This window comes from Centruroides vittatus, unplaced genomic scaffold (assembly GCF_030686945.1).
Source record: "Centruroides vittatus isolate TY-2023 unplaced genomic scaffold, ASM3068694v2 contig_1427, whole genome shotgun sequence".
Lineage (NCBI taxonomy): Eukaryota > Metazoa > Arthropoda > Arachnida > Scorpiones > Buthidae > Centruroides > Centruroides vittatus.
The window spans coordinates 1,435,526-1,462,381 of record NW_027120893.1 but is presented as its reverse complement, the minus strand read 5'-3'; the positions used below and the strand labels follow the sequence as shown (position 1 = coordinate 1,462,381).

Below are 26,856 nucleotides of genomic sequence, written 5' to 3'. Positions count from 1 at the left end.
ATTTCATAATTAACATTGGCTAATAATTCTTAAAATTAATAAAGTTAGAATTCGTAAACAATTTTTATTTAATACATAAAAATTGAGATTGTAGAGTGTATTTATTTAAGTGCAAAAAAACACTTAAAATTGTAGAAAACTCACTCTAACGGAAGGATTTAACTTTAATTCTTGAATATAAGGGTGTAATTATAAAGGTAGTGTTCTATTGAATTTGAGATTACATTCATTATCAAAAATGCATTTATTTATTTTTAAAATTAAGTCTAAAAAATGAAATATAAATGAAAATTTCGAGTAAATAGTGTTAGAGGATTGGGATGTTTTTATTTAAGTCGCTAATAATTTCTTGGGTGGGTCAGTTCTCTATACTCCAGTATTTGTTTGCTTGTTTCAACAGGTTGTCCTGTCACAGCTAAAACCACGTGATTCACTTCAGGCGATGATCGGGTTAATAACACCTTGTATTGGTCTTCCTGATTGCACATCACATGGGAAGTTTCGCCGAAAACCATACTTAAGCGGCGAAATTCGATATCTTTCTTCAGAGGATGAAATTACATTTAAAACAGTTTAACCGCATAATTGAAGACAACCCGATATTATAAATTATTCGTGGAATAACGATCCCCGAAAAATATTTTTCTTTTATATAATACTTTTCCTCGAATATATTACTTTATTAATAATTAAAAAAAGGAAATAATAATAACTTCTGAATAAAAGTATAATGTCTTCTGAGCTCTGTTTTCAATCTCAGAAAATGTTTATAAACATTCAACGAAAAGACTCTAATGTTTAATAATAAATATCATGGTTATAGGTTCTTAATTAGCATATTTATCGAGAGTTATTATCTCTTATATAATTTCAAAATCAGTTCTCTTTTTTTACTACGGATAATTAAAAAAAAACCGCATTACAAAGGTGAAAGACCTGAACATTCACAATATGAAGGACCCAAGTTGATGCCTGACACTTCCCACGCGCGATTTAATTTTGCCAAGAGCCAACCGACCCTTCAAAAGGTTCAAATGATGTGGGCGATTCAAAAAATTTTGATAATAAAAAAGAAAGGAAAACAAATTTGTAAAAGTCTCTCAAAAATTTAAAGATCATTCAACGCTACTTATGTAAGGGGCCGTTACGTATTATTACGGGATTAGTTAGATAATTTCACTCACTAATCCAAAGATTAAGATTTATTTTTGCGATGAAGTGACTTTGACCCTTTGGTTACGTCAGTTTGCAAGGAATGCCGGGTGATGAAATGTAGAATGTCAGACGGCTTCATCTGAAATTCAAGCAACGTAGCACCAGCTGCGTAGGGGTTGACTTCCGCCATTTTTGTTTTTATATAACCTGTACCTTACTTAAAATGAAGAATAAGTTTATGCACTTATGTTAATTCGAGAAAGTGATAAAATGCACTTACAAATGAATAATATCTTAAGCATTCTTGTATAAAATTATGTTCTTTCGTAAGACTTTTTATAAACGTATGAAGACCTATATATTATGTAGCATTCGCTTAAAGTATTATTGTAACATCCGAACAGTAAGTATTAGCGTTATAAAACAATATTGTTATTGTGTGTTTTCATGATTCTTATGCGTGACTTTATGATTCTCTGTCACAATAGCCTATATATTTATGCAATGGACATCGTTGTTCACTCTGTTTTACAAATTTTCAGAACACTTTTATGTAAAGAAATAATTAAATAAAGAAAGAAATTATCGTATATTTCTATTTCTAAGAAGCAAATATTATTATTATTGTTTTATTAAAATGCAAATTCATCGTTCGCTTATACTATATAAATCAATAATAAAATGTGATTGTGAATTTTTAGATTACTTTATCGAGTTTTTAAAATATCATAAGAACAATATAGTAACTATTACTAGAGTTTTCAACTACTGGTGGAATTTTAAAAGATCGAAAACCTCATTAAAAAGCGGTAACTTGGAATGGCAAAGTTATATCCTCACGGTTAGTTCAGATGGGAAGCCAAGAATTTGTTAAGGACAGAGGTCATAATTTTGACCTAACCTGGGTACAATGAAGAGAAGGCCTCTTAATCACTTCTCATTGTAGTTCCTTACACATCACTACAAACACCTAATTAACATCTTTGGCATTGGAACAATAGTGTCCCTTTGTAAGCCTCCGGACTTCCCCTTGGTCATAAATGTCATAAATGTATTTTTCTTTTTAAGTAAATTATACTTTTCTTTCTTTCGGAAAACTTTTCTAAGAAACCAGCGAAAAGAACAACACTATCCTACGATTCGCATCACTTACCAAGTGCTTGTATTGATATCTTTTAATAATTTTACACGTTCGATCAATTAAAAAGGCATTCTTATCAATAAAGGAAAGATCACTAAGCAACGGCGATTAGTTGGGAAGAATTCTTACTACTTGTTCCCAGTCGATTTTTATCTCGACCTGAAAGATTGACGCCTTTGGGCTATCTTCTTTACATATTGTTTTAATGTTTACTTCTAAATATAAATATAAATTACAATACGTATAATTTACTTTATATAAATGTCATTTAAAACATTTTAATAGAAAAAGAGAATTCAGAATTTCGATCAAAGTAGATCTTACATACACAACTATATTTACCGTTTATAAATTACCATTTTAAATTAATTCTATATTATTTTGTAAACAGTGTATTAAAATCTTGAATTTTTGTATTTTTAAATATTTAAGACCATGAAATTCTTATTTATTATGAACCTTTGGTAACGGATAGTCTACTTTAATTAATAAATGTACTGTACTTCATCCTACCTAACCATATAAATTAAATTTCGTAGAAGAAATGTCTTAAATTAATTAACTTTAATAAAATAAAATTTTAAAAGGACTAGAGATTGAAGAGAAGCGAGTGTAAACATCGCCTTGACACTGACCCTCGAAAGAAAGTAAAAGCTCGGTACTCAGATCAAGGACTCAAAGCAACAATGTCGTCAGACAGGTCTGGACAGAGCAACAGTCACTCAGGGTTAGCAGCCGAAGTGGAAGAAGATGGGGGAAAGAAAGGGGAAGAATCGTCACGCATGGACGAAACGTTCCGTGTTGGTACTCTTGTTGACGAATCAGAGCTACGGAAAGAGAAAGTTAGTAAGACTACTTTGGATCCTCAAGGGGGAACGGTTGCCTGGTCATCAATCCCAGAGAACGTTCGGAGAACTCATTCGTCTTAGCAAATAGAATTAAGAAACTTTCGTATCTGTGGCCTGGCAGTAGGCCACTGTGTCCATAGCAGGTATTCCTGTGAACACCTACTGGAAAAGAAGGTATGTAGGTTTATTTGTAGGGGTGTAAAAACAGCCGCCAACGTGGCACACCTTCGTTTTCTTTACTAGGCCTACTAATTAGCTTAAGGGTATCTAACAATCCTGCACGTTACGAACGACGGAAAAAATTAATAGGACTAAACAAATAACCGTATTTATAAAAGGCACATCGAGAAAATTCTTACGAAAATCTTCTTCGGCGTGTTATTTTAACTATAACAATAAGCCTAACCATAACGGATCTCGATTGGTATTTAACACGAGAGACTAAATAAAGATCGAGTAAAGTTTACATCTTAGCGTAATTCTAGATAATAACAACGTATATTCCAACTACGATGGTATCAATACGAAGGACAAGTTGTTATCATAAATTTTTTCTTCAACCCTAATATTACTTTCCCAACAATATATGACGTTTCCAAACATTTTTGATCCGCCCCACTCTCTTATTCACTCCTTTATCTCAAAATCAATACATTAAAAAATATAAAAAAACCCTTCGCAGATAACTCGTTTCTGGCGCCTCTTAGACTTTTAGTATGTGTAAGTAACATTTTCTGCAAACTCTATGAATATTCCATTGTATACATGGACACATTATCGAGTTTATTATTGTATGCATTTTCGTTTTTTTCCTACACCGAAGCAGAAGCTTATATTTCAGAAATTTCCTATTTAAAAATGGAATAATTAGATCTGAGGTACGATATATTTTAAAAATAAAGCTAAATATAATAGAAAACAAAGTCTAAAATTAGATTATCTTACCTTGCCATTCGTTTCGAGTTCTTATGGTACGATATGCACCGATTAATACTGACTCAACAATTCATGCACCGTGTGCAATATCACCATAAAATACCATAGCGGTTAAACTTTAAATTGCACAGAATCTTCCACCTGAAACGACTGTTGGTACTTTTGGAATAAACTTTGTAACCTCAAAGGTTATTTCGAATCATTTAAATTTACATAACGGCATTTATAGATCTTATTTGATCTAGAAATGCGTTGAAATTATTATGTAATTTATAATTTATATACCTTATGTTACCAGACACGAAATTCCGAGCGAAATCCATTAAGATTTATATGTATATATAATCGAGGTGATCTTCGTATGTTTACATTCTATTTTTCAAGTTGTAGTAATTGTATTTGTGCACAAAAGCCTTTTATATCTGGCGAATACATTTAAATAAATACAAACTCTATTATCATTCATACAAATGAGATTTATCAGGTTCATCTGATACGGAATGCTGATCGATAATGATACTCATTGTTAAGGACATACAGACTATTAGGTCAATGACGTCACGGCTTTCTAAGCCGGTAGTTCACGTCCCTCACGTTCTCATTTGCATCCTCTCACGCCAGTCACATGATAAACATTATGATCGTTAAAAGGTGAAAGAAATTTCTGTTGTTTATTTATATTATTATTATTATTGTTATTATTATTTAAGATTTAATAATTTCATATTATAAACTCTCCTTTTCTTTTCTTTTCTATTAGATGCTGTCTTTTCAACTGTTTGTAATTTTATCGTTTTTTATTTTTTTAACATATTCAGAAGAAACTGGTAAGAATTTAAAACGAAATTGTAGATATTTAGAAGCGAAATAGCGAGTGAAACACATTAAATTTCTTTTATAGATGGGTGTCAACAGGGGGAAACTGAAGTATATCTCCTAGCTACGAATCTAAGATTAGACACTCCAGTTTATGGGCAGTCATTTGGTGATAGTCTGACCGAATGTGCCGAAAGATGTCGTTTAGATAAAAGATGCCGTTCCTTAAGTTATCTAAAAAATTCCACTGATGCAATCTGTCAATTAATGGAAGCCAACATGGAAACAAGTAAAGTTATACGGCAGAAACCGTTATCTCCTGTTCAAGGAATTAACTTTTTACAAAAAGTTTGTTATAAAGGTTATTGAAACTTTGAATTTTTTTTAATGTAAATTTTGCGTTACGGTAGAATATTTTCCACTGATAAGTTTTCCATTTTCTCAGGTGCTTGCGATCGTTTGTTTGTCGTGGAGTGGATTCAAGGAATGAACTTGGAAAACAGCACTACTAGAATAATAAAGAACGTTACTCAAAAACAGTGCATCGAAGCTTGTCTGTCAGAAACAACATTTATCTGTCGTTCCGCTACTTTAGATTCATTAACATCAGAATGTCAACTTAGTCGTTACGATCGTTTCAATCGCCACAAATTATTTAAAACTACCAAACCCTTTGTCCATTATTTTGATAATACTTGCGCCTATAAATGGGGTAACTATAATTTTATTTTCAAGTAAATATGAAATGAAATAATAAATTCTACTGTAGAGAGAGAGTACATATATGAAAATAACATGTATTTTTCAGGAAAATCGGGTTCCAAAGCCGAAATTCTCCTACTAGGAAACGTCGAGCATCCATACGTCATGTCTGAATATCACGGGATATCTGTTAGTGAATGTGGTGACCTGTGTTTGAGGAACACAAAATTTCCCTGTCGTTCTTTTCTTTCTGGTCGTATATCCGGTCAATTGTATTGTGGACTCACTCATCAAAATAGAGAAGGACTTTTACAAAATCCAGGAACGTTCGAACCTTCTAAATACCTAAACTACTACGAACTTGCTAGAAACGTCGAAGGTATTCTTAAATTTCGCAACTTCTACACTATTTACTTTATTTTTTTTTCTTCCTTTCAAAATTTAAAATAGTTAAAATTCACTCGAATTATTTACTTTAATATAGAATATAAATAACGGTAAATCTGTTTATTAAAATAGTAATGAAAACAGTAGCATGACTACTTGGGTGGTAAAGCAGTATTTGCCTCTAGGCTTATGACACTCGAGCTATAGGGGATCATAAAAAAAAAAAAAAATACACGATAACCCACCTTTTGCCTTTAGTGCTACATATATCTTGTTACTTAACTGCGCTAAAATTACTTAAAAAAATATACGCATTTATATTTTTAATAAATTTAATAAATCCTACACTCGTATGACAATTATTACAAAAATTTCAACTTTTATAGCGTGTGACGAGACGGATATTCATTACGAATTAATATCAGGAGCCATGTTAGACGTGGAATCGTACATGGTAACGTTAGATATATCTACAGACGAATGCTTGGATATATGCAAATCGGAAACCATGTGCAAATCGGTGTCGATTAATTATAATTTAGGAAGTTGTCAATTTACTAGAGAAAATATTAGAACGGCGTTAGAAGCCAATCTTCTTCCTAATTCGAGCTACAATTATTATGAGAAAATCTGTTTGCCAGGTAAGGTAATAGAGGTAATTATTTTAAGAGATGTTAGGTTTACGTATCCTGATGTCAAATATTCTGTTGAAGGCATAACCGATTGCGAGAGACCTTGGGCTATTGAGAGAGTTAAAGGCAAAGAACTAACTGGCATCGATCATGTTAAAACTATAGTCGAAGCCAATACAAGAGAGGAATGCGAAGCTGCCTGTTTATCTCACAAAGAACCATTCATCTGTCGCTCTGCCGAATATCGTTATCAACTTAGCGAATGTCATCTCAGCCCCTACAGTCGATATACAACAACAGAGAAAGGAGTCACTCTCGATGTATCTAGATCATCAGTAGATTACTTAGAAAATAACTGTGTTAGAGGTGAGATATAAATTTTGTTTGCACAATACAAAACTTATCTAGATAGTAAGGTAGAATTTTTATGATATAAAAATGTATGATGAATTTCTTTAGCTATGTTTCTATTTTCCATCAGAACCTCGAGGTTTCTGTAATACGAAGTACGTTCCTCGCCATCAAATGCTGCTTATTGACAAAACAATATCAACCAGGTCATTGGACGAATGTCGTGACATGTGCCTATACACGGCTGATTTTGTCTGCAGGTCAGCTACATATCACTCCAAATCAAGATCATGCGAACTCAGCCATCATACTAGAAAGTCGGCGCCAGAAGGATCTTTTGTTAGATCGCATACGAGGGATTACGTTGAGATATCGACCTGTTTTGATGGTAAAAAATAATTATTATTTATGCATAATTACATCTATGCTAATAAGATTTACACGAATTAATTCGCTGCATAAAACTCGGCTTCCAGTTACGATTGAATAACATTTATTATTCTTCTAGCAGAATTATTAAAATCCTTTATAGGACTTCACGTAGATCCGGTTGGAGTACTGTTACAAGTAATGAACTTGAACTAATGCATTAGGCAGATGTCTATCTTGCACGATCTCTACACTTAAAACTGATGCTTAAACTATGCATATAGGAGAGCTTCTCAGTAAAAATTCGAAATTAGTTAATTCAAATCGAAATCACAATAGATATTTGTAATAAAATTATAAGCATTCATTTAAATGTTTCCGTTTTATAAACTTTTAGGTTATATTTCACAAGATAATAGTGCTTTAAATTAAATAATTTACTTATTAACCACGTTTCCCCTCAATTAATAAGGGCGTATTTAAAAACTAACCACGCAAAAAATGGAATTAAGTGAAAGAAAAAAATAGGTACTGTACATTTAATAGATTTTCCTTCTTCGTCATTAATAGAATTATCACATTTAAACAATTTCTAGAGCTATCCAATATCCGTAGTGTTTTCACTAGATTTTATCTTATCAATCGTTTCTGGTGGAGACAATAGATGATCCCACGAGTTCAATGTTAGGAGTCAATGCACCTGAGAACACATCCCTTTTGCTTCTTCCCTAGGGGTTCAAGTAGGGATGGAAAAAAAATAACAGGTGCAGAAATTAATGACTGTGATTCTATTGCTAGAAGCGAAACTGTAGATTAATTATATTATTTCGTTATCTATGGAATGAACATAGGACTGTTACTCATTCTCTGCGATCATTTTCGAAGTACAGCTACACTAATTTGACAATTAATCATTTCGTAAAGACATTTCCATATACTTCAGTTTAGTGCGGGTGATTTATTAATAATTAATGTTATCTTACTTAATTTACAGTAACTGTTCATTGTGATTCCGAGACCATTACTGCTAATGTGAAATCCAACATGCTCTTTAAAGGAAAAGTCTACACCAAAGGAAATCCTTTAACCTGCAGTTTAGATGTGAGCAATAGCATGGATTTTGCATTGCCCATACCATTATCGGGAAAAGATTGTGGTACTGTTAGCGAGGTAATTTTTTTTAATATATATATATATACATTAATGCTCAATAACCTTTTGAATAAATTAGAAACTTTAATTACGTGAGGTAATGCATTATAATATTTTTACTAAAGGCATGTTAGTTACTTCATCATAAATCAATGTAATTGTGTAAAAAAAACTTGTATAACAATCATGATACTTGTATGCTTGTAAAATTTATGTAATAAGCATGTACGAGGTATATGGTCATGCAATTTATTCACCTAAAACATCATTCGACTATGTGTTTAGAAGTTTCGTGATTATGGGTGTGATTACAAATAAATGTACCTTCATTCATCGTTTGTTCCTAAAGAATATGATAATTTAGTATATAGAATATCCTGAATATAACCGTTATATATATATATATATATATATATATATAGGCCTATAGACTATATTTTTTTATTATTTATAATACTATTATAACAGTATTTTAAAAGTGACGATGCTCTTCTTTGTTGATATGAGTTACTATTCTTCAATTTGTATACATGCGACGCATTCAACATCTTTTATCTTGTATGTAAATAACTTCTAATCCATCACTACACAAAGGCCTCTCAACAAACTTAATGGATCAGTGGACATTTCAGGTTCAAGGTCGGATCCATGCCTGGATGGGTTTTCCCCCAATCTCTTGATATCAGCATTCACTGTTGGATGCTTACCCACTTTAACACAAACGACAGTCCATTTGTAAACGAAATTTAGTGCTTTTTAAATAATAAATGATCGATTCTCGCTTATAATATAGATAAATAACATCAAAACCATTACCATTAAAATTACACATCGATAGTATTTGTTATAACAATATAAATCGCTATTATTAATAACTAGTTTTTTTTATCTTAACGATTATATCGCATCTAGATAGGACCCTTAATAATTACAGGATCAATAACATTAATCAGACAAAGGTTAATAACTTTATTTATATCTGGATAAAGAGAAAAACATTTAAATTTTTGTTAAAGCTCATTAAAAAAATAAAACAAAAGTTTTTTTACCTTCCTCTAAATAAATTACAGGTTAGATTTTATAACGTGATACAATACTCAAAATTAGTAAACTTATAATCAAAAAGGCTAGACTACAATGCTTAATTATAAGAAAAGAGATCACATATTCACGATAACGATCAAATAGTCATAAAAAAATATAATTATCTGATACAAAAATTACAAAAAAAGAAAGAAAAATTGACTTCCAGTTATATACTTTTTTGCAGAATTTGTGTTATAACTACACATATACATGGAAGACAAGAATTATTTTTGGATTATTCTATCCAAAATTCTCTATTATTTGTTATATAATTGTAAAAATTTAGCATTTTGGGGACTATTTTATATAATGACAAAAATATTAAAACATAATAACTATAGGCCTATTGTGCGTAATTGTATAATCTTTGCAAATAACTTGATCTTTTGATTTATTTCTTCCATTTTATACGCATACTTTTCGTGCATTTTAATAAGATTTTTAAAGATTTAACAGTCTTATATAATATATATATATATATATATATTTTATAAAAATTATAAACTTTTCTCTCTAGAATTTTATTAATTAGTTCACACACCGTACACTTCTTTCTGAAAACGAAACAGAATTTTATTTATTCGTTACATCAATTCTAATAAACGTTCTATAAATTTTTTAACTGCATAAATCAAAAGCAATTGTTAATACAAGTATGAATAATATAAAATATTTCTTCTGTGTAACGGTATGGATTTTCAATGGACTAATACGTAGAGCTATCTATTTTTAGGTACTACTAGTCTAGTAACTTTATTTCTATAATTATATAACATGCTTGCATAAATCTCCATTTATTTATTCTTCCATAGAAGATAGAACTTCAGGGGTTTCTTCGGAATTCTTTAGAAGAATAAATGAAGATTACTGACAGCGCTTCCTTTCTATCTTAATTTTGATTTGTATTTTATCCTCTATAAGTGAACTTCTTGATACATTTTTCTATATTATTAAATACTTCGACAATCATTTAATCTCTTCGAAGTTAAGTCGATCATAACCTAACTTAACCTAATCGAACCTAATCTGTTCTAACCTAACCTAATCTGTTCTAACCTAACCTAACCTAATCGAACCTAATTTGTTCTAACCTAACCTAATCTGTTCTAACCTAACCTAATCTGTTCTAACCTAACCTAACCTAATCGAACCTAATCTGTTCTAACCTAACCTAATCGAACCTAATCTGTTCTAACCTAACCTAATCAACCTAATCTGTTCTAACCTAACCTAATCGAACCTAATCTGTTCTAACCTAACCTAATCGAACCTAATCTGTTCTAACCTAACCTAATCGAACCTAATATGTTCTAACCTAACCTAATCGAACCTAATCTGTTCTAACCTAACCTAATCGAACCTAATCTGTTCTAACCTAACCTAATCGAACCTAATCTGTTCTAACCTAACCTAATTGAACCGAATCTGTTTTAACCTAACCTAATCGAACCTAATCTAACCTAATCTGTTCTAACCTAACCTAACCTAATCTGTTCTAACCTAACCTAACCTAATCGAACCTAATCTGTTCTAACCTAACCTAACCTAATCTGTTCTAACCTAACCTAACCTAATCGAACCTAATTTGTTCTAACCTAACCTAATCGAACCTAATATGTTCTAACCTAACCTAATCAAACCTAATCTGTTCTAACCTAACCTAATCTAACCTAATCTGTTCTAACCTAACCTAATCGAACCTAATCTGTTCTAACCTAACCTAATCGAACCTAATCTGTTCTAACCTAACCTAATTGAACCGAATCTGTTCTAACCTAACCTAATCGAACCTAATATGTTCTAACTTAACCTATTCTAATAAATTACCATAATTATTACCAACCAAATTATTAGAATAGGTTAGGTAGGTTAGAACGTGCGTCCCCACTGTTTCTTTTCTTCTTTTTGCTGGAATCAGAGACGAGCCGCCATTTTGACTACCATAGGTAAATTTAACCCATTTTTCATATTATACGATCGTTGGTGAGCAAAATGTTCGAGAACGAATAGGTTGAAACCTCCCCAAACGTCAGCTTCTTATTTACTTTAAAGATAAAATAGAATTATTGTATTATTATTATAGTAGTGCAGGTTACTTTTTTTTTCAAACTAGAAAACGGGTCATTATCCGTTCAGAAATTCTTACTAGAAAAATTACAGTCACGCGTTCTTTGCACGATAATCCTTAATTAGTACAATGGCAATTGACCCTTTAAGGCTGACAAAAGAAGATTTAGAAAAAAGTAAAAGTGTCCAGCTACAAATTCACTTTTTACATTTGTTGCATGTTAAAATATAAATTGACTTCTAAGAAAAATGTTTAGAAAAATATTTTTTGTTGTTTATTTGGTGTTAAAGGATAGCTCTTTGTCAAGTGATATAATATATACTTATATAAATCATCCATTTACTTTAACTAGTACGACTTAATTATCATCTTTAGAATAGAGATTTAGGTTTATTTAACCTTTCAAAACATGGCTAATTTAATTAGAATAATGCTTAAATGTTTACTAAGTATCGTAATTTTATTTATTTATTTTAATTAATTAATATAGGAGGAAGGAAAATTCACTAATGTGGTTGTCATTCAGAGTAACGATCATGTAGTTACGTCTATGGACAAAGCAATTGGCGTGCATTGTTCCTTTCATGTCGGAAATCAAACGGAAGAAACAGAAGTTAATGTTACGTAAGTAATCTTATAAACATTTTATTTATCTTTAAACATAGAAATTGCTAAAACAAAGTAAAAAATTTTCTGTATTTTTTTTTGTATTTTCAGTGGATTAAATAGCACAGATCACACGCGTGGATCTCCTAATCTACCCGATTTATCTTTACATATTGTGGATATGAAAGGACAGGAAAGAGAAACAGTTTCCTTAGGCGAACTCTTACGTGTTCAAGTTAGAATGTCTAACGAAGGTAAAATATATGAACTTAGTTGTAAAAAAAAAAAAACGAATTGTTTATTTCATTATTTATATTACTTAATCTGAAAATAAATAATGTTTTTTTTTAGACACCTACGGTATATTCGTCCGAAACTTGGTAGCTAAAGACGGATCCGGTGGAAATAATCTAACATTAATAGATAATACTGGGTTGGTAATTTTTAAATATATTGATTTAAACATCACTTTTCTAACTAAACAAATTCTTCGTCTATATTTTAACATAAATAAATTTGCTAAATATTACAATTTATTCCGAGTTCCATCTGTTTTTGTTTGTTAATAGTCTAGACTACATGCTAAAGTGAATCTTAATGTAAACAAAAAATTACATTTAACAAATGAAGAATAGAAGACTTTTGTTTATGTAAAAGCTCAAAACTAGTTTCGAGCAAAGATTATTATATTATATAAGTAATTTTATCATAAAGTAATATAACATATTCAACTTATTTAGTAATTAATTAGGAAAATCGGTTAATGTTACCTATGGTTCCAAAATGGCGGCTCGTCTCTGATTCAAGGGAACAGAAGAAAGAAAACAGTGGGGACGCAAGTTCTAACCTAACCTAACCTATTCTAATAATTTATCATAATTATAACCAACCAAATTATTAGAATAGGTTAGGTTAGGTTAGAACTTGCGTCCCCACTGTTTTCTTTCTTCTGTTCCCTTGAATCAGAGACGAGCCGCCATTTTGGAACCATGGGTAACATTAACCGGAAAATCTATTTAAAAATGAAAACTTTTAGATAGATTTTTCTAGTGTTTAAATTATACTAGAACAACACCAAGAGAATTCGTTATTCTTTACATTATTTTTACGCTTTTTGATCTTTAAAAACTTTGAACTTGACCTACTAGGAACAAAGATCTTTCCAAGTCTGTGCACCTGTCACGTCCTTGAGAGGAAAATGTCCTTGGAAAGTTCTCCTGCAGGGATAATTGTCTTCATTCAAAAATAAAAGAGCTTTCGCATTTCAAATGTCATCATTAAATAAGAATTATTCGAAATTATCGTCGATCGTCTTTCTTAATTACTTACGCCTATGTGAAATTACACCTTGCAAAATACGAAGTAATACCTATAAAAAAAAAAAGAAGCGCTTATTCACCTTTTTCTGTCGTGTTTCGCAGCGTAAGCGTATATTTAACTATTTTGTTTACTTTTGATTTTTATAAAGATGCCCGGTCGAAGTTAAAATGATGAGAGAAGTTAGAACAATTGACCCTCAAAGTAAATCCCTAGAAGGTTATTTGGAAGCATTTACCTTTACAGGAAGCAGTGTTTTAGAATTAGAAGCCGAAGTAGAAACATGTTTAGAGAATTGCAAACCTGTAAGTTTCTCGATTGTTTAACGAACTTAAACAATTACTTCGCTTATCTAAATATTATTCGTTTCCAATCAGGTTCTGTGCCAAATTCCTACCGGAAGGCGTGAAGACGATATGGAAACAGTATCGTCTTTCGGTCGTAGGAAACGTGACTTATCATCCGAAAAGTTCGGAGAAGTCCTAGCAACGACGACACTGACTAGAAGTATAGGGGTACAAGACAACGAATTCGGTATAGGAAAGCCGTATTTCGAAGCTAACTACGCCGTACCAGTTACCGCACCTTCTTTCTCAGGTTTGTTATAATTAACCACGGATTGTTTTAATTAATAATATTATATATTTTTAATTTTTTTATAAATTTTAAAATGCAGAAAATCAGTTATTCGAAGACTTTTATCAAAGACTACCCGACGATGTACTGTTTTGCTTCCAACCTACATTATTTGCATTGATAGGAGGGTTGTTTCTGTTCGCTGAAGTATCTGCTATGACTGCTTGCTTGGTTTTGGTCTGTAGGTGGAAGAAGGGAGATGGAAAAAATCGCACCCTATCTATATATTACGCCAACAGCATAGACGGATCGGAAGCTTCATCTACGTGACGTTATCTCGGACCATCTTCCAGTTCAACAGTAAATTACAGCGATATTTTTAGCCAGAAAGTCTTAAAATTCATAAATTTTAAGACTAAATATTATAAAATTCCTATATTTGTATTACAATAAAATTTAAAACACTTAAAAGATAATCGAAACTTTAATAATGTAGCTTCAAGAATTATATTAAGTAATCAATTATGGAGCTCGATGTGTTAACTGAGTTACAACTTATTACAGTTTAATTTAATTATTTAAAATATTAAATTATCAAAAATATACACTCGAATTATTGTAAAAAAAAGAGAAGAAGTATGTTCGATACTTATCCTATTAATAATATCAATGTATATTTAATAATTGCTGCTGAATATTTGCCTTTTCAACGAGACTTTCCTGTTATGAGGGAAAGTTAACTATTTTTTTTTCTCTCTATCTCAATTAATTCTGAGGATTTCACCGTATTAATTGCTGAAATCCTTAGAGTCAAATTGAATAATTTGGTTTTGGTTCACCTGGTTTTTGATCGTAGAGGACCCGAAATAATGTATAAAAAATGTGTCGCATGTACTGTACAAAATAATTTATGTACGAAAGATTGGTGAAGGCAATCTTTTTGTAATGTTTTTATCATGTGAATTAAAATAAATGCTGTGATATAAATGTTACTGACAAATCTTTAAACAATTCTTTAGTGTATGAATATCATAAAAGAATAAATCCTCTCTTAGAAATTATTTTTATGAATATTTTAATATAATATTCAATAGGTGTTCTCTTGCATTATTTACGTTTCATTTTTCGCAAATTACAGACTGCAATTTATTTTAATGGATTCATTTCGACTAAAATACATTAGAGACAATAAAATAAATTAATTGGAAACTTCATTTATGTGAATTAGTATATTATAAATAATAAATACATACGTAATGAATAAATAATGGGTATAATTACACTATACGTGTGTAAGGCGTATTATTTATAACTTTGTACTAAAATATAATATCATTTAATTAATAATTGAGAATTTATTTGAGTTTGAAAATTGTTCAAAAACAATTAAATTTTATATTCTATAAAGCAGTGACGATACTACATTAAATGCATAATACAGTACTGTCTTTGTAGTACAATACGTAAACAAGCGTATCTAAACGCCATCTACTGGAAGAAAATAAAACTATATTCTCTACATTTTATTTATTTTATATTTTTTAAGTTAATTTGTTTTTAATTTTTTAAATAGTTTTAAAAATGGAAACTTTATTTAAGAATTTTTAAAATAAAATTTTGGAGATAAACTAACTATTTTTTACCTTATTAGGATAAATATTGTAACGTGTATTTTATTTATTTTTTAACAAAAAGTACGTTACACATATAAAAAATATCGTATTAAATATATTTATAAAAAAGCTATATTTTAATTATATTAATTAAAAATTCTTTAAAATATATTCGTAAAAATAAAATATTGATTTATTTAATTATTAATTACTTAATAAACCACTAGATGGCGGCACAAAATAATTTTAGAAGCTTATTTCAATCGCGTAATCGTCTTATTTAGGTTTTTGTAATTTATTTATTGCTTCATTTGTTAATTTTTTAAAAAGTATTAACGAATATAATAATTATTGATCTATTCGTTTGTTGGGCTATTATACACTTTTACGTCACTTCGATATCAGTTTTTATATTTTCCCATAGTAAACTTGTAGCGATGACGTCGCATTGACGTCACTATCGTAATCGAAACGACGGATCTCGTGTGAGAGATTTCATCGCTCCCATGTATATTTAGATATAATGTAGACCGGGGATTCCTAATTTTTTGCGCTATGGACTCCTTCGACACTCTACCGAAGCTTATTGACTTCTTTACTCGAAATACAGTATTCAAAATATTAAAAATGCCAACAAATTTGTGATGTACGCGCTTCTTTATTAAGTTAACAATCTCCCGAAATCTATATCTATGGACTTCTTGGGAGTCCACGGCTTAAGAACTGATCATTTAAATATTTGGCATCATTTTACAATAAATTCTTATAATTGTATTTATTTATTTTAAATTGTATTAGTTGACGATTAAGGAACACGGGAAGAAGACTACGTAGAACAATGAAGCTAGCCTACAAGATATTGAAGTCTTCTTACATTTAAAAACACGCGCAATTAAACCATAGTCAAAACGTTGATGTTATCTCTATTTTAACCGGAAAAGAAATAGAGTGATAAAGAGCAACTTTTTCAAACGATTTCGTGTTAACATAATCTAAAGGACTCATAGAAATCGGCCAGCTGGACCCATTAGCAAGGTTCTATTCTCTATCAACAAAGAACATTACTCCTCCCACTAGACCAGGGTAAGATGCAGCTAGCAATAAAGCATTGGTATTTTTTTTCCCTTCCTATTTACCATTGGACAACCTTGAGATGTTAAACAACTTCTTTATATCCTTACTAAGATCACTTAAACAAATATTTGCCTTGCCCGCTTTTTTTCCTTTCCTAAATCGATTCTCTTTCAGAACTGCAGCTTCTTAAATGGTTCCTCCAGGTTCTTTTCTGGAAGAGTGCTTTTAATAAGTTTTTCCAGAAGAAATAAAAGTTTAGAAAGTGTATATTTTATTTTAAATTTGGCCCGGCCTTTACCCAAATTATTATTTTTCCCCTATTTTTTTTTTTTTTTGGACCTAAATATCCAGTGAACGAGTAAAATTTTTACGATGCCGTAAAACTTCTGATTAGAATTTTATCAACGCCATAATTCTAAAATGACGATGCCATTATTAACCTTATATGCGAATTATATCTATTTTTATCGTATTTCGTGCAATTATTTAACAAGATGGTGTCGTTATCACTCATCTAATTTAATATTTCACTTTTGAAAATGTTTCCTGTTATGAGAATAAGAAAATTTATGATCCTTGACTTTGACTCTATGTTAAAAACCCATTGAGCCACTGACCTCATAAAGAAATTGTAAGGATGCTCCAAGTTTCAGTATTTATCTCGAATAAAATTTAAATATAATGAAGAAAATAAATACGGTATTATACTCACAGGCATAACACTTAAAAGGCGTATCTACATGCAATCTCATAAAAATTATCATATTTTTAGTGTCTTATATAAAAGAATTTAAGGCTAAAATGTTTATAAAATGACCTTAAATTTTAAATTGTTTTCGTGATTTTATTGTATGTATCGAGTTGCATTATAAAACTCCTGTTTCTGAAGGTAATAACTAGCGAGACGTGAAGGTCGAGGTAGTGTCATCTCGTCACAATTATTTATTGGTTTAAAATTGTAGATTTAAACATATATACAGATATTAACACACTTGTAGACAATTACACACACTTTAATAACATTATCGACAGTCATTTTCATACGAAACCTATAATAGATGTTTGAATTGTCCTCTACGTGAGTATTTGCAAGCATTCACCCATCAGATTAACGATGTTGCATTGCTCCAAGGTTCTAGACTGCCCAAGAATGATTTCAAAGGATTGCTGCATTATTAATTGAAGCAGAATAAACGAGCGATTTTAGATGTCCCCGTAGATAAAAATCTAACGAGTTAAAGACGGGCGAACGTAGGGAACGTGTAATAGGACCCGCTCTTCCAATCCATCGATGTGACCAGCGTGATGGCTAAAATGCAGCGGGGGTTCCATCGCGCGTAAACCACACGACTGCTCGGATTTTCAGAAGCACATCAACGGATTACTGCTGGAGATGCGCCCCTGGCAAGGTATTGAAGAGGAAGTCTGTGTGGACATCCCTACCAGAGTTACCGGACCGAATATTAGGGAATCCCAAGTTAGACACTGTTTGTGCCGCCATTAGCGCTGCGGATGAACAGCGATACGATATTGGATATTGTATACACGCGTGTATAAGTGTCACACTCAAATCTCTTTTCGGTACTTATTTGATTTTTCTTACTTTCATTTATTTAGAATGTTAAGGGAGCGGGCTCCTTCCCGATTACGGTCTTCATTCAACTGACTTTGAAAGGTGTTACCATTTCGATGTATTGATTTTCTCGTAAACCGTTCATTTCCCTTCTTGCGTACGTAAAACCTGTTTGATTTTTTTTTTCGTCTTAGCCGTGAAAAACCTTAACAAAGTTTTCATTTTTCTGGAAAAAACGTGTTATTTTTAGATTTTCTTTTTTTTTTCTTTTATTTCGTGTCACGTTTTAAAACATGTGGCAACACGTAATCATTCGCGGCTTAGCATTATTTACTATTCGACGATTTAATGGAAAGTTTTAATAAAGAACTAATAACAGAGGTAAGTCTACTATCTGTTAAATATTTATGTATATTAAAAATGGGATTAAATGATTGTTTAAAAAGTTGATATTATTATTAAGGTCAATTATCGGTTAACATAAATTAATTGGAGTAATAAATTTTATGAAATATTCGTCAGCCTACCGCTCCGAAGGACAGGGATCGAATTCTAGCTTTAGTAAAACACCAGAAATTTTTCGGGGGATGATCCCTCCCGTATATGTCAGACACCTTCCCTCACCCGACTGCCTCATTGTGGACCTGGCCTAGCTAGAAAAAAAAGGCCCTCTTAGTGCCCACAGGGCGAAAAGAGTAAGAACAGAAAAAATTCTTATTAAATTAACGTGGTCTTTCGTACGATTTCTTTTTAATTGCTTATTAATTTAAATACTTAAATTAGCACCAGAGTGAAATTATTTTCTAGGGTGCCCCTTTTCCTAATTCCTACGAGAGCCTCGAACAACAGAAAATTCATGCCTATTCTGCAAATATAAAAGAAACTAACGAACGACACTTGTCCACTGTCTCATTCAATTTAGTCGTACGTTGACCAAAAGCGTATTCCTCGTATTGTAGGCCAAATTAGCCCGAGTGCAACCAACACCGTCTTATGGAATCGAGTCTGAAGCTTCTTACATAATGTACCATGCCATTTTTTCGTAGCTTGTGCCCCTTTTTTTAGTCTGCGGCGCCGCTGCGTGGGTGCAAAGACTGTACACAATAATTACACAAGTAGAATATAGAACACAGACACGGTCGAGGGTTTAAGGTTACAAATCTCAATCATTTTTAAAATTATTATATTTGGAACGTTTTTACTTGATTTCAGGGTCCTTGTATATGTCCTTGTATATGGTATATATATATATATATATATATTTGACAAATAGTATACAGTAGTGCTTTTTTAATTTGCAATCAATATTCATTATTTTTTGTGCTTTCTTTCGGAAGGATCAATTAAAATAATTAAAAAAAATTTTTAAATCACGTTCAATTACTTTTATAATTACTAATTATATATGTATTAATGTACGTAATTAGTAATTACGGATGTAATTAAACATATTTAAAACTCTTTTATTTAATTTTAATACAGTCGATCCTTACGAAAGAAACCTGTAAACGTCGATATAATAGAGGATTAAGAAGACCAGAATTTATGAAAATTATAATTTCAAATATTATACTTTTATATATTTAATTAAAAATCTTTAAAATATATATTTATAGCGATAATTAAAACGAAACCCGAGATTAATTTTAACATTATCATAATATTTATGAGTAATAAAGTTGACAATAAAATCATTCATTACGTCGTGAATGTCTGAATTATTATTAGGTGAAATAAAAAATTGATAATAATAGACTATAATAATTTAAGGGCCAAAATGATGTGGGAAATTTGATGACGATGAGAATGAATAAGTAGTATTCTTCAATAAGATAAAATTAGAAATTGTCATTTAACTGTATTCGTAAGTGTTGAATAAGTCTGTTTTTTTTCTAATAATATCCAATAGATTATATTGATATTTGATCTCGATATTAGCTTCGATACGATCCGCTTCATTACATTGTAAATCTACTAGAAATTTGGCAAATAACATTAATTAACTGTGGTTAAACAAAGAAGCACTAAGAGTCGAGTTTCTTTCAATCATTTTTTGGCCTGTTTTCTCACACGTTAATGGTATCATTTACATAATAAAGATTAATAATTTATTCGAGTGATGTTAATGACCTCGACAACTTCACTCGTAAGCTGGTTTAACCTGTGGCAATTTAAGTAACCAGAAACGTTTCTCCATCTTCCCCTCCCTTTCTCTCACTGTCATCTATCGAATAAATTACGGCTTTTTAAATTCAGTTTTTATCTCTTGTTCTTCCTTGTAATCATTTTTTTATCTTAATTTTCCGAGTCTTTTTATATTTTGACGTATTAATACCAGGATATCTCGCATTTTTCTGGCTTTAGTGACTACAGGTATAATATGGTATATGTCATCGAGCGATAGTCTATACAGCATCCTTCAACGACTTTTTACGTAGGATTTTTGCAGTTTATCATAATTTATGTACTCTTTTTAACATTAATTTCTCGTAATAGATAGTATAATAGCTTTTGGTTCTGACAACATTATACTATTACTGCCTAAAGATATTATTTATGATAAAAATATTCACTAAACAGGATTCTCGGTAGTTAGCTGGCGGATAAACACAGTTTTCTTTGTATAGTCTATATTCTGGTTAGTATATTTGTCAATGGATTAGCTGCTAGTCTGTACGATTTTCGATTAATTTAATTTGCTTCGTAGACTTAAACGAGTGATATTTAATATTTTATTTATTGTATTATAATTTCTACTACGAAAGCAAACCGAATGAAGACTTATTATGAAAAACTTTATGTTGTTTTGGATCTTCTAGGCCTTTGACTTTATCGTTTATAAAGAAAAGCTAACAATGATCTAGTCAATTAGCAAAACGTTTCTCTTAAACCTACAGTGGTGCTATTATATTGATTCTTAAAAGACATAGTAGAGTCAATAGTAAGTAGGAAAGATGGTTGTTTGCCCTTAGGTGCAGCATGTTTAAGTTCGTTCAACTTAGTTCTCAAACAATTTTTAAATGCCATTTACACCGAAGAATTACACTTTAACTTCGTACGATTCTTAATACCCATAAGCTACTCAAGAATTAAAGGAGACCTTCTATACATATCCAAAAGGTAACAAAAATGGGAAGTTAACGCTCGATGTAGTCACGATCGGTAAAACCTTAGGTCTGGACAATGTCGTCTTCTCGGTCACAGCAGGAATTCGAGAATAATTTTGCTTACACTATTATTAAAAGATTCTTAATGTATACACGGAAGGACGGAAGTAAACAGGAAGTTAACTTCTTACTTTTTCTACAGATTATTTTAAACGATATTTATTTTTTTTTTTAAAATAATTAAAATTACTAGCCATATTCTATAGCCCTATTTAACGATTGCGAAAATGACGACAACTTTAATAAATAATTTATTCTATTATGGTCAACTTCGAAGCGCCGATTTCTATGGAATCTTATGGCAAACGGGCTTAAAATTTTTCTACGTGGTTCACTTTCTACTGGGAATTCTCTCACCTATCGAGTAGCATTGGCTACGGCTCGTCGGCCATGCCTACCTGATAGACTATCTTCTCAATTGAGGTTAAAGATCACGTGAATGTAGTTCCACAAACCTACAGCGCATCAGATTTGAAAGTAATTCGTAACATTAGTGTCTTTTCGGAGGGAAATACCATCGAAATTGTCAACAATTTTCTATTGATTTGTGACTACGACGTTCGAGAAGACACGCTTCTATTCAAAATAGGTCTATAGACCTCTGCTACATTTTTATTCAAAGAAATATATATATATATATATATATACTATTTACTATCTGTGTTTAACAAACGATTTTAATTGTTAATGTTTAATGTTTATCAAATAAAACTCGAAAACATTTAATTGAAATTGTCGAGTAAAGAAAATATAATATTTCTGTTGTTCTACTGCGTTATAAAATTTAAAACTTTAATATATATCGTGTTATGGAAATTTTATCTCCGCCCATTTCTACTAACAGGAAACGAAAGAAAGTTGTTTTTATTCTTTTAAAGCAAATTGTGCTGCTAACCTTCATTCTTTTTATATATTATTTTCAAGACTTCATTATTATTATTATTAATTTTTTTTCATATAATGAAGTGGGAAAGAATGCCATCTCATTTTCAATTTTATGAATAAATATTTTACTTTTTATACTAAAGGATTTTTTTTAAAAAAAAGTATATAATAAGTGCTTTGGTTAAGTCATTGAAATCATTAGCCTTTATTAAATAATTGGGAAATAATAAGCTAGTTTATTACAAATTAACCAAAAAAAGAAAAAAGAAAAATTTAAAATTAGGTTTACAAAAAATAAATTAAATAAGCATTGCAGTGATTTTTTTTCATTTATCACTTGTCACATTGTATAACCAGCAATTTATAATAGAATTTGGATTATTTAGCAATAAAATTGTGAATAAAAATGTGAAAAAGTTGACAAATTATGGTAATAAAGAAATATGTTTAAAAAAATGTGTTTAAACAATGTTATTATGAGCCATCACAGCCAGTGTGCCGGGCTGTGATTGGCTCATGTATTTAAGTGACTCGTACGACACGGATTCATATAACACGGAACGTATCTACCGTGTTATAGGGGGGTCTACTGTATATATATATATGCATTAATAGTTAATTTGACTTAGAAAATATAATTTTTAATATAAGAGAAGTGTAAAATAAGAACTTTTTATTATATTTATATCCAACTTTTTGAGTATATGATATATTATCACTTTTACTTTTTGACATGTGTCAAAGAAGTAAGTAGATTATAGGATTTTTCATAGAAAATGTACTTATTTTATACTGATAATTACATTGTTTAAACACATTTTTTTAAACATATTTCCTTATTACCATGAGCCAATCACAGCCCGGCACACGGGCTGTGATTGGCTCATGTATTTAAGTGACTCGTACGACACGGATTCATATAACACGGAACGTAGCTACCGTGTTATAGGGGGAGTCTACTGTATGTATTAATAACTTAGTACATTAAGTTTTCATATCATATGTAAAATTTTGATAAGTTCAAAGGTTATGAAAGTATTTAAGTTAACAAAATTTCAAATTGGTTTTAATATTAAATGTAATTTGCTCCTAGCTGGTAGCATTATAATTTTTTTTCTTCTATCAAAAGATTATTGTCTTTAGATAGCAATTCTGACAGCTGAATCATTTTCTTCCATCCATATTTCATAAACAATACATTTTTTTTAATGTCTCTACAATAAGGTTAGTGGCACGACAAGACTTTCATCTTCACACCATTGTGTGTGCAAGAGGGTTATTTTTCTTGGCTAAATAACCTTGATTCATTATCATAAAAGGTTCCGCCTTGTTAATTAAGGAGTTAGAAAATGTCTTACTTACTGTAATTGCAGAAGATTATCCTGATAAAGTATCACTTTTACATTCTATACTTTCAGCCTAATGCCAAAGTCAGCTTATATATTTGGAATACAAAAAGAAACCCCCCCCATTTTTTTAAATTAGAATTTTACGTACTAAAATCATTTGTAACCGTTTAGGTAATGACAATTTTTATTAGATCAGTGAACTTATTAATTGATGAAAAATGTGAGATTCCTAAATGCCAGCGATGTAATTAAAATAATGATTAGCGAAAACTGTATTGTATTCGGAAGATTAATTGTTCTAATTCATCTTCCTTAAAAAAAATGATAAATTCTTTTAATTATAAGGTGAAGCTCCTTTGATCAAATTATCAAAGCATGAACATGCAGGGCAGTTAATGAATGCGGGAGTTGTTCAACCATTCAAACAATCGAGACTCTTATTCGATACATATTGCATCTTAAATATTAAATATAAAAAAATTGAAAACAAAATGCGGTAGTTTTTATCAGTGTCATTAATTAGATATTGGACTTAAAAAGATTTTTTAAAAAGTCTCATTGATGATTACATGAAATAATCAACACTAGTGTTGTTACTCCTAGAAACCCATTGCGATCCTCGAATAAGTCCGAAGCTATTTCGAATCTCGAAAATACAGTATTAATTTCTTTTGAAGTTCTCTACTCTTAAATTATTTCTAAAAAGCAAATACTTCAAAAACAAAGCGTGACTAAATGTACTAGAGTGACACGAGTTGACCCGGTTGTAAGCATTGATCTGTAATGCGAGAGATCCCGATTTGAATTCGAACCGGATCCATATAGTTTTTTATTTCCGCACGAAAGTAATTGTAAATTGAAGCGTTATACCTCATCCGTCTAGGAGCACCCATAAGGAACAGAAATTGAAATTGGCTGCGTGTATCTTTCACGATGGTGCTTCGCATCGACAAACCGACTCTTTAAAAGGCGAAAGTGACTTAAAATATACGTTACTCTAACGAAAAGAATTAGCCTTAAATGTATAAATAGACGGTGGAAATTAAAACAACCGAAGATTCTACTAAATTAAAAAGTTAGAGGCGTATATAAAGAATTTTTAGACAAATTTACCTGAAGTTCTTTCCTGTATAATGTTAAATAATTTGACTAATCTGTTGCTTCTGTAGAAGCGGAAAAGAAATGGAGTTAACGAAATAAGAGTATTCAACTATAAATTCATGAAATAATGAAAAATTGCAGAGTAGTATTTAACTATTTAATGATGCGATAAATGAACCGAGCGGAACTGGTATGTGTACAGAAGACCCATTAAAGAACTCATAAGGGTAAATGAAACGAAGGTTGAAGGTCAGATTCGAAGCACGACAAAAGTAGATGAGGAACTACTACTTTCTTCATTAACTTTCCCGTACGTGCGGTTAAAGTATCCGACATTTCTCAACAACTTTTCAGAATAATTAAACAACTTTCATCGAGTCGAAATTGTTAAAGAAGATGGATTTATCAGGAAACGTACGCCCATCTTATCTCATCGCCACATCTGTTATAACGCTAGATAAAGATGTTAAAAACCTTCAATTTTAAATGAATTCGTGTCGTTTCTCATTATCTGGTATCCATTTGATCGTCATTTTAACTCAGAAATAATAAACTCGTTAGTATAGGCCTGGTGTCGTATCCAAATTTTCTCGACCAAACCTGTCATTATAGCCCCGAGTAATAAATAATTGAACATTTTAATAACTCGAAGAAAAATTATCGATAAAGTAATAAAAATAAAAAAACTATACAATAAAACAGCTGCGGATTCATAATCTGGGATGTTTTGGCGGCATTGTCTAAGGGAAAAAATAAAATTGCCTGGGAAAAAAATTGGCATTTTTCTTCTCCGAAAAGCATCGAAAGGTGCAATTCAGTTCTTACGTAGCATTTAACTTCATCGCTCCAGAAACGGATGGTTATTCTTTTTCTCAGATCGTTAATTTCTCTTAAAAAGCGCGATTCATTCACGGCTCAGCAAACATCGGACACAAAATTTCGGGTCTCTGACCTATGGGTGGAGGGTGATTCGCGTGCCAAAGTCGTTTCGATTGCATCACGACTTCTCGGCCGTACGTAATTTTACAAACAATGCATACAATTGTATAATTTAATTAGCATTTTAATCTACGAGTGCGGATCGTAATGCTTCTATCTAACGTAATAAAATACTCTTTTTAAATTAAAACAATATAAATGGGATTAGTTGGATCTCATTGGAAAGAAAAATTATTAAATTTTTAATTAGGTATAATTATAATTTCCCCCCCCCTTCTAAATATGCTTTTTATAATAATCATCTTTCGTCCTCGAATCCTTTCGTGGAAGATTAAGACCGATAAGATTACGGAACAAAATTGTTAATGGTGTAGTTTTAAATGTTTTCCTAATGAAAATCTGAGTATATTATATAAAAAATGGTATTTTTCTCAAGTGTTCATTTGTCATACAATAGCGGAATGCAAGAACACCTCGGGCTTTCTCCCTCTCTCTCTCTCTCTCTCCCTTTCTCTCTCATTCATCACTCCGGGAATAGTTTTCCTCTTTCGTTTTTGACCTTAACCTCTTTCTCTTGGACATTGAACCTTTCGCCATGCTAATTAATGAAAACAACGTAATATAATTTAGTGATGGAATATAAATGAAGTTACACGAGAAAATTTTTCGATCCTTCTTCTTTCAAAAATGATATTTGCATACGTAATTACACGCAATGAATCATTACGGGGCCTCCAAATTAATCTCTTCTTGGGTAATTCTACATAAAAAAAAAGGAGGAGAAAGTCACAGTTGCTTATTCGCGGAGTGTACTTAATCACTAGTCACGAAAAATAAGGTTTAATTTCTGAGAACCGATGGCTTGTTTATGGTTTTTGAAATGACAAAATATTCAGGAAGCAACACGGTGGTATTTATTATAAAAAGTGTAATTTTTATTACATAATTTTCAAGTTCAATATTCTAGTTTCCATTTATGAGAATTTCCGCATTCGATAAAGATTAGAATTAAG

General features: G+C 30.9%; 1 protein-coding gene across 1 annotated transcript; it reads left to right on the top strand.

The window, feature by feature from the left end:
• Positions 1-3,121: 3,121 nt before the first annotated feature.
• LOC136968321 (uncharacterized) lies at positions 3,122-14,509 on the top strand. Its single transcript, XM_067262323.1, has 15 exons — positions 3,122-3,318; positions 4,841-4,907; positions 4,982-5,257; positions 5,342-5,608; positions 5,705-5,977; positions 6,372-6,626; positions 6,699-6,983; positions 7,099-7,356; positions 8,332-8,507; positions 12,134-12,267; positions 12,361-12,503; positions 12,601-12,682; positions 13,718-13,871; positions 13,944-14,163; positions 14,243-14,509. Exons 2-15 carry the CDS (start codon positions 4,841-4,843, stop codon positions 14,470-14,472), a joined length of 2,820 nt encoding a protein of 939 aa, XP_067118424.1. The 5' UTR covers positions 3,122-3,318; the 3' UTR covers positions 14,473-14,509.
• The last annotated feature ends 12,347 nt before the right edge of the window (positions 14,510-26,856 follow it).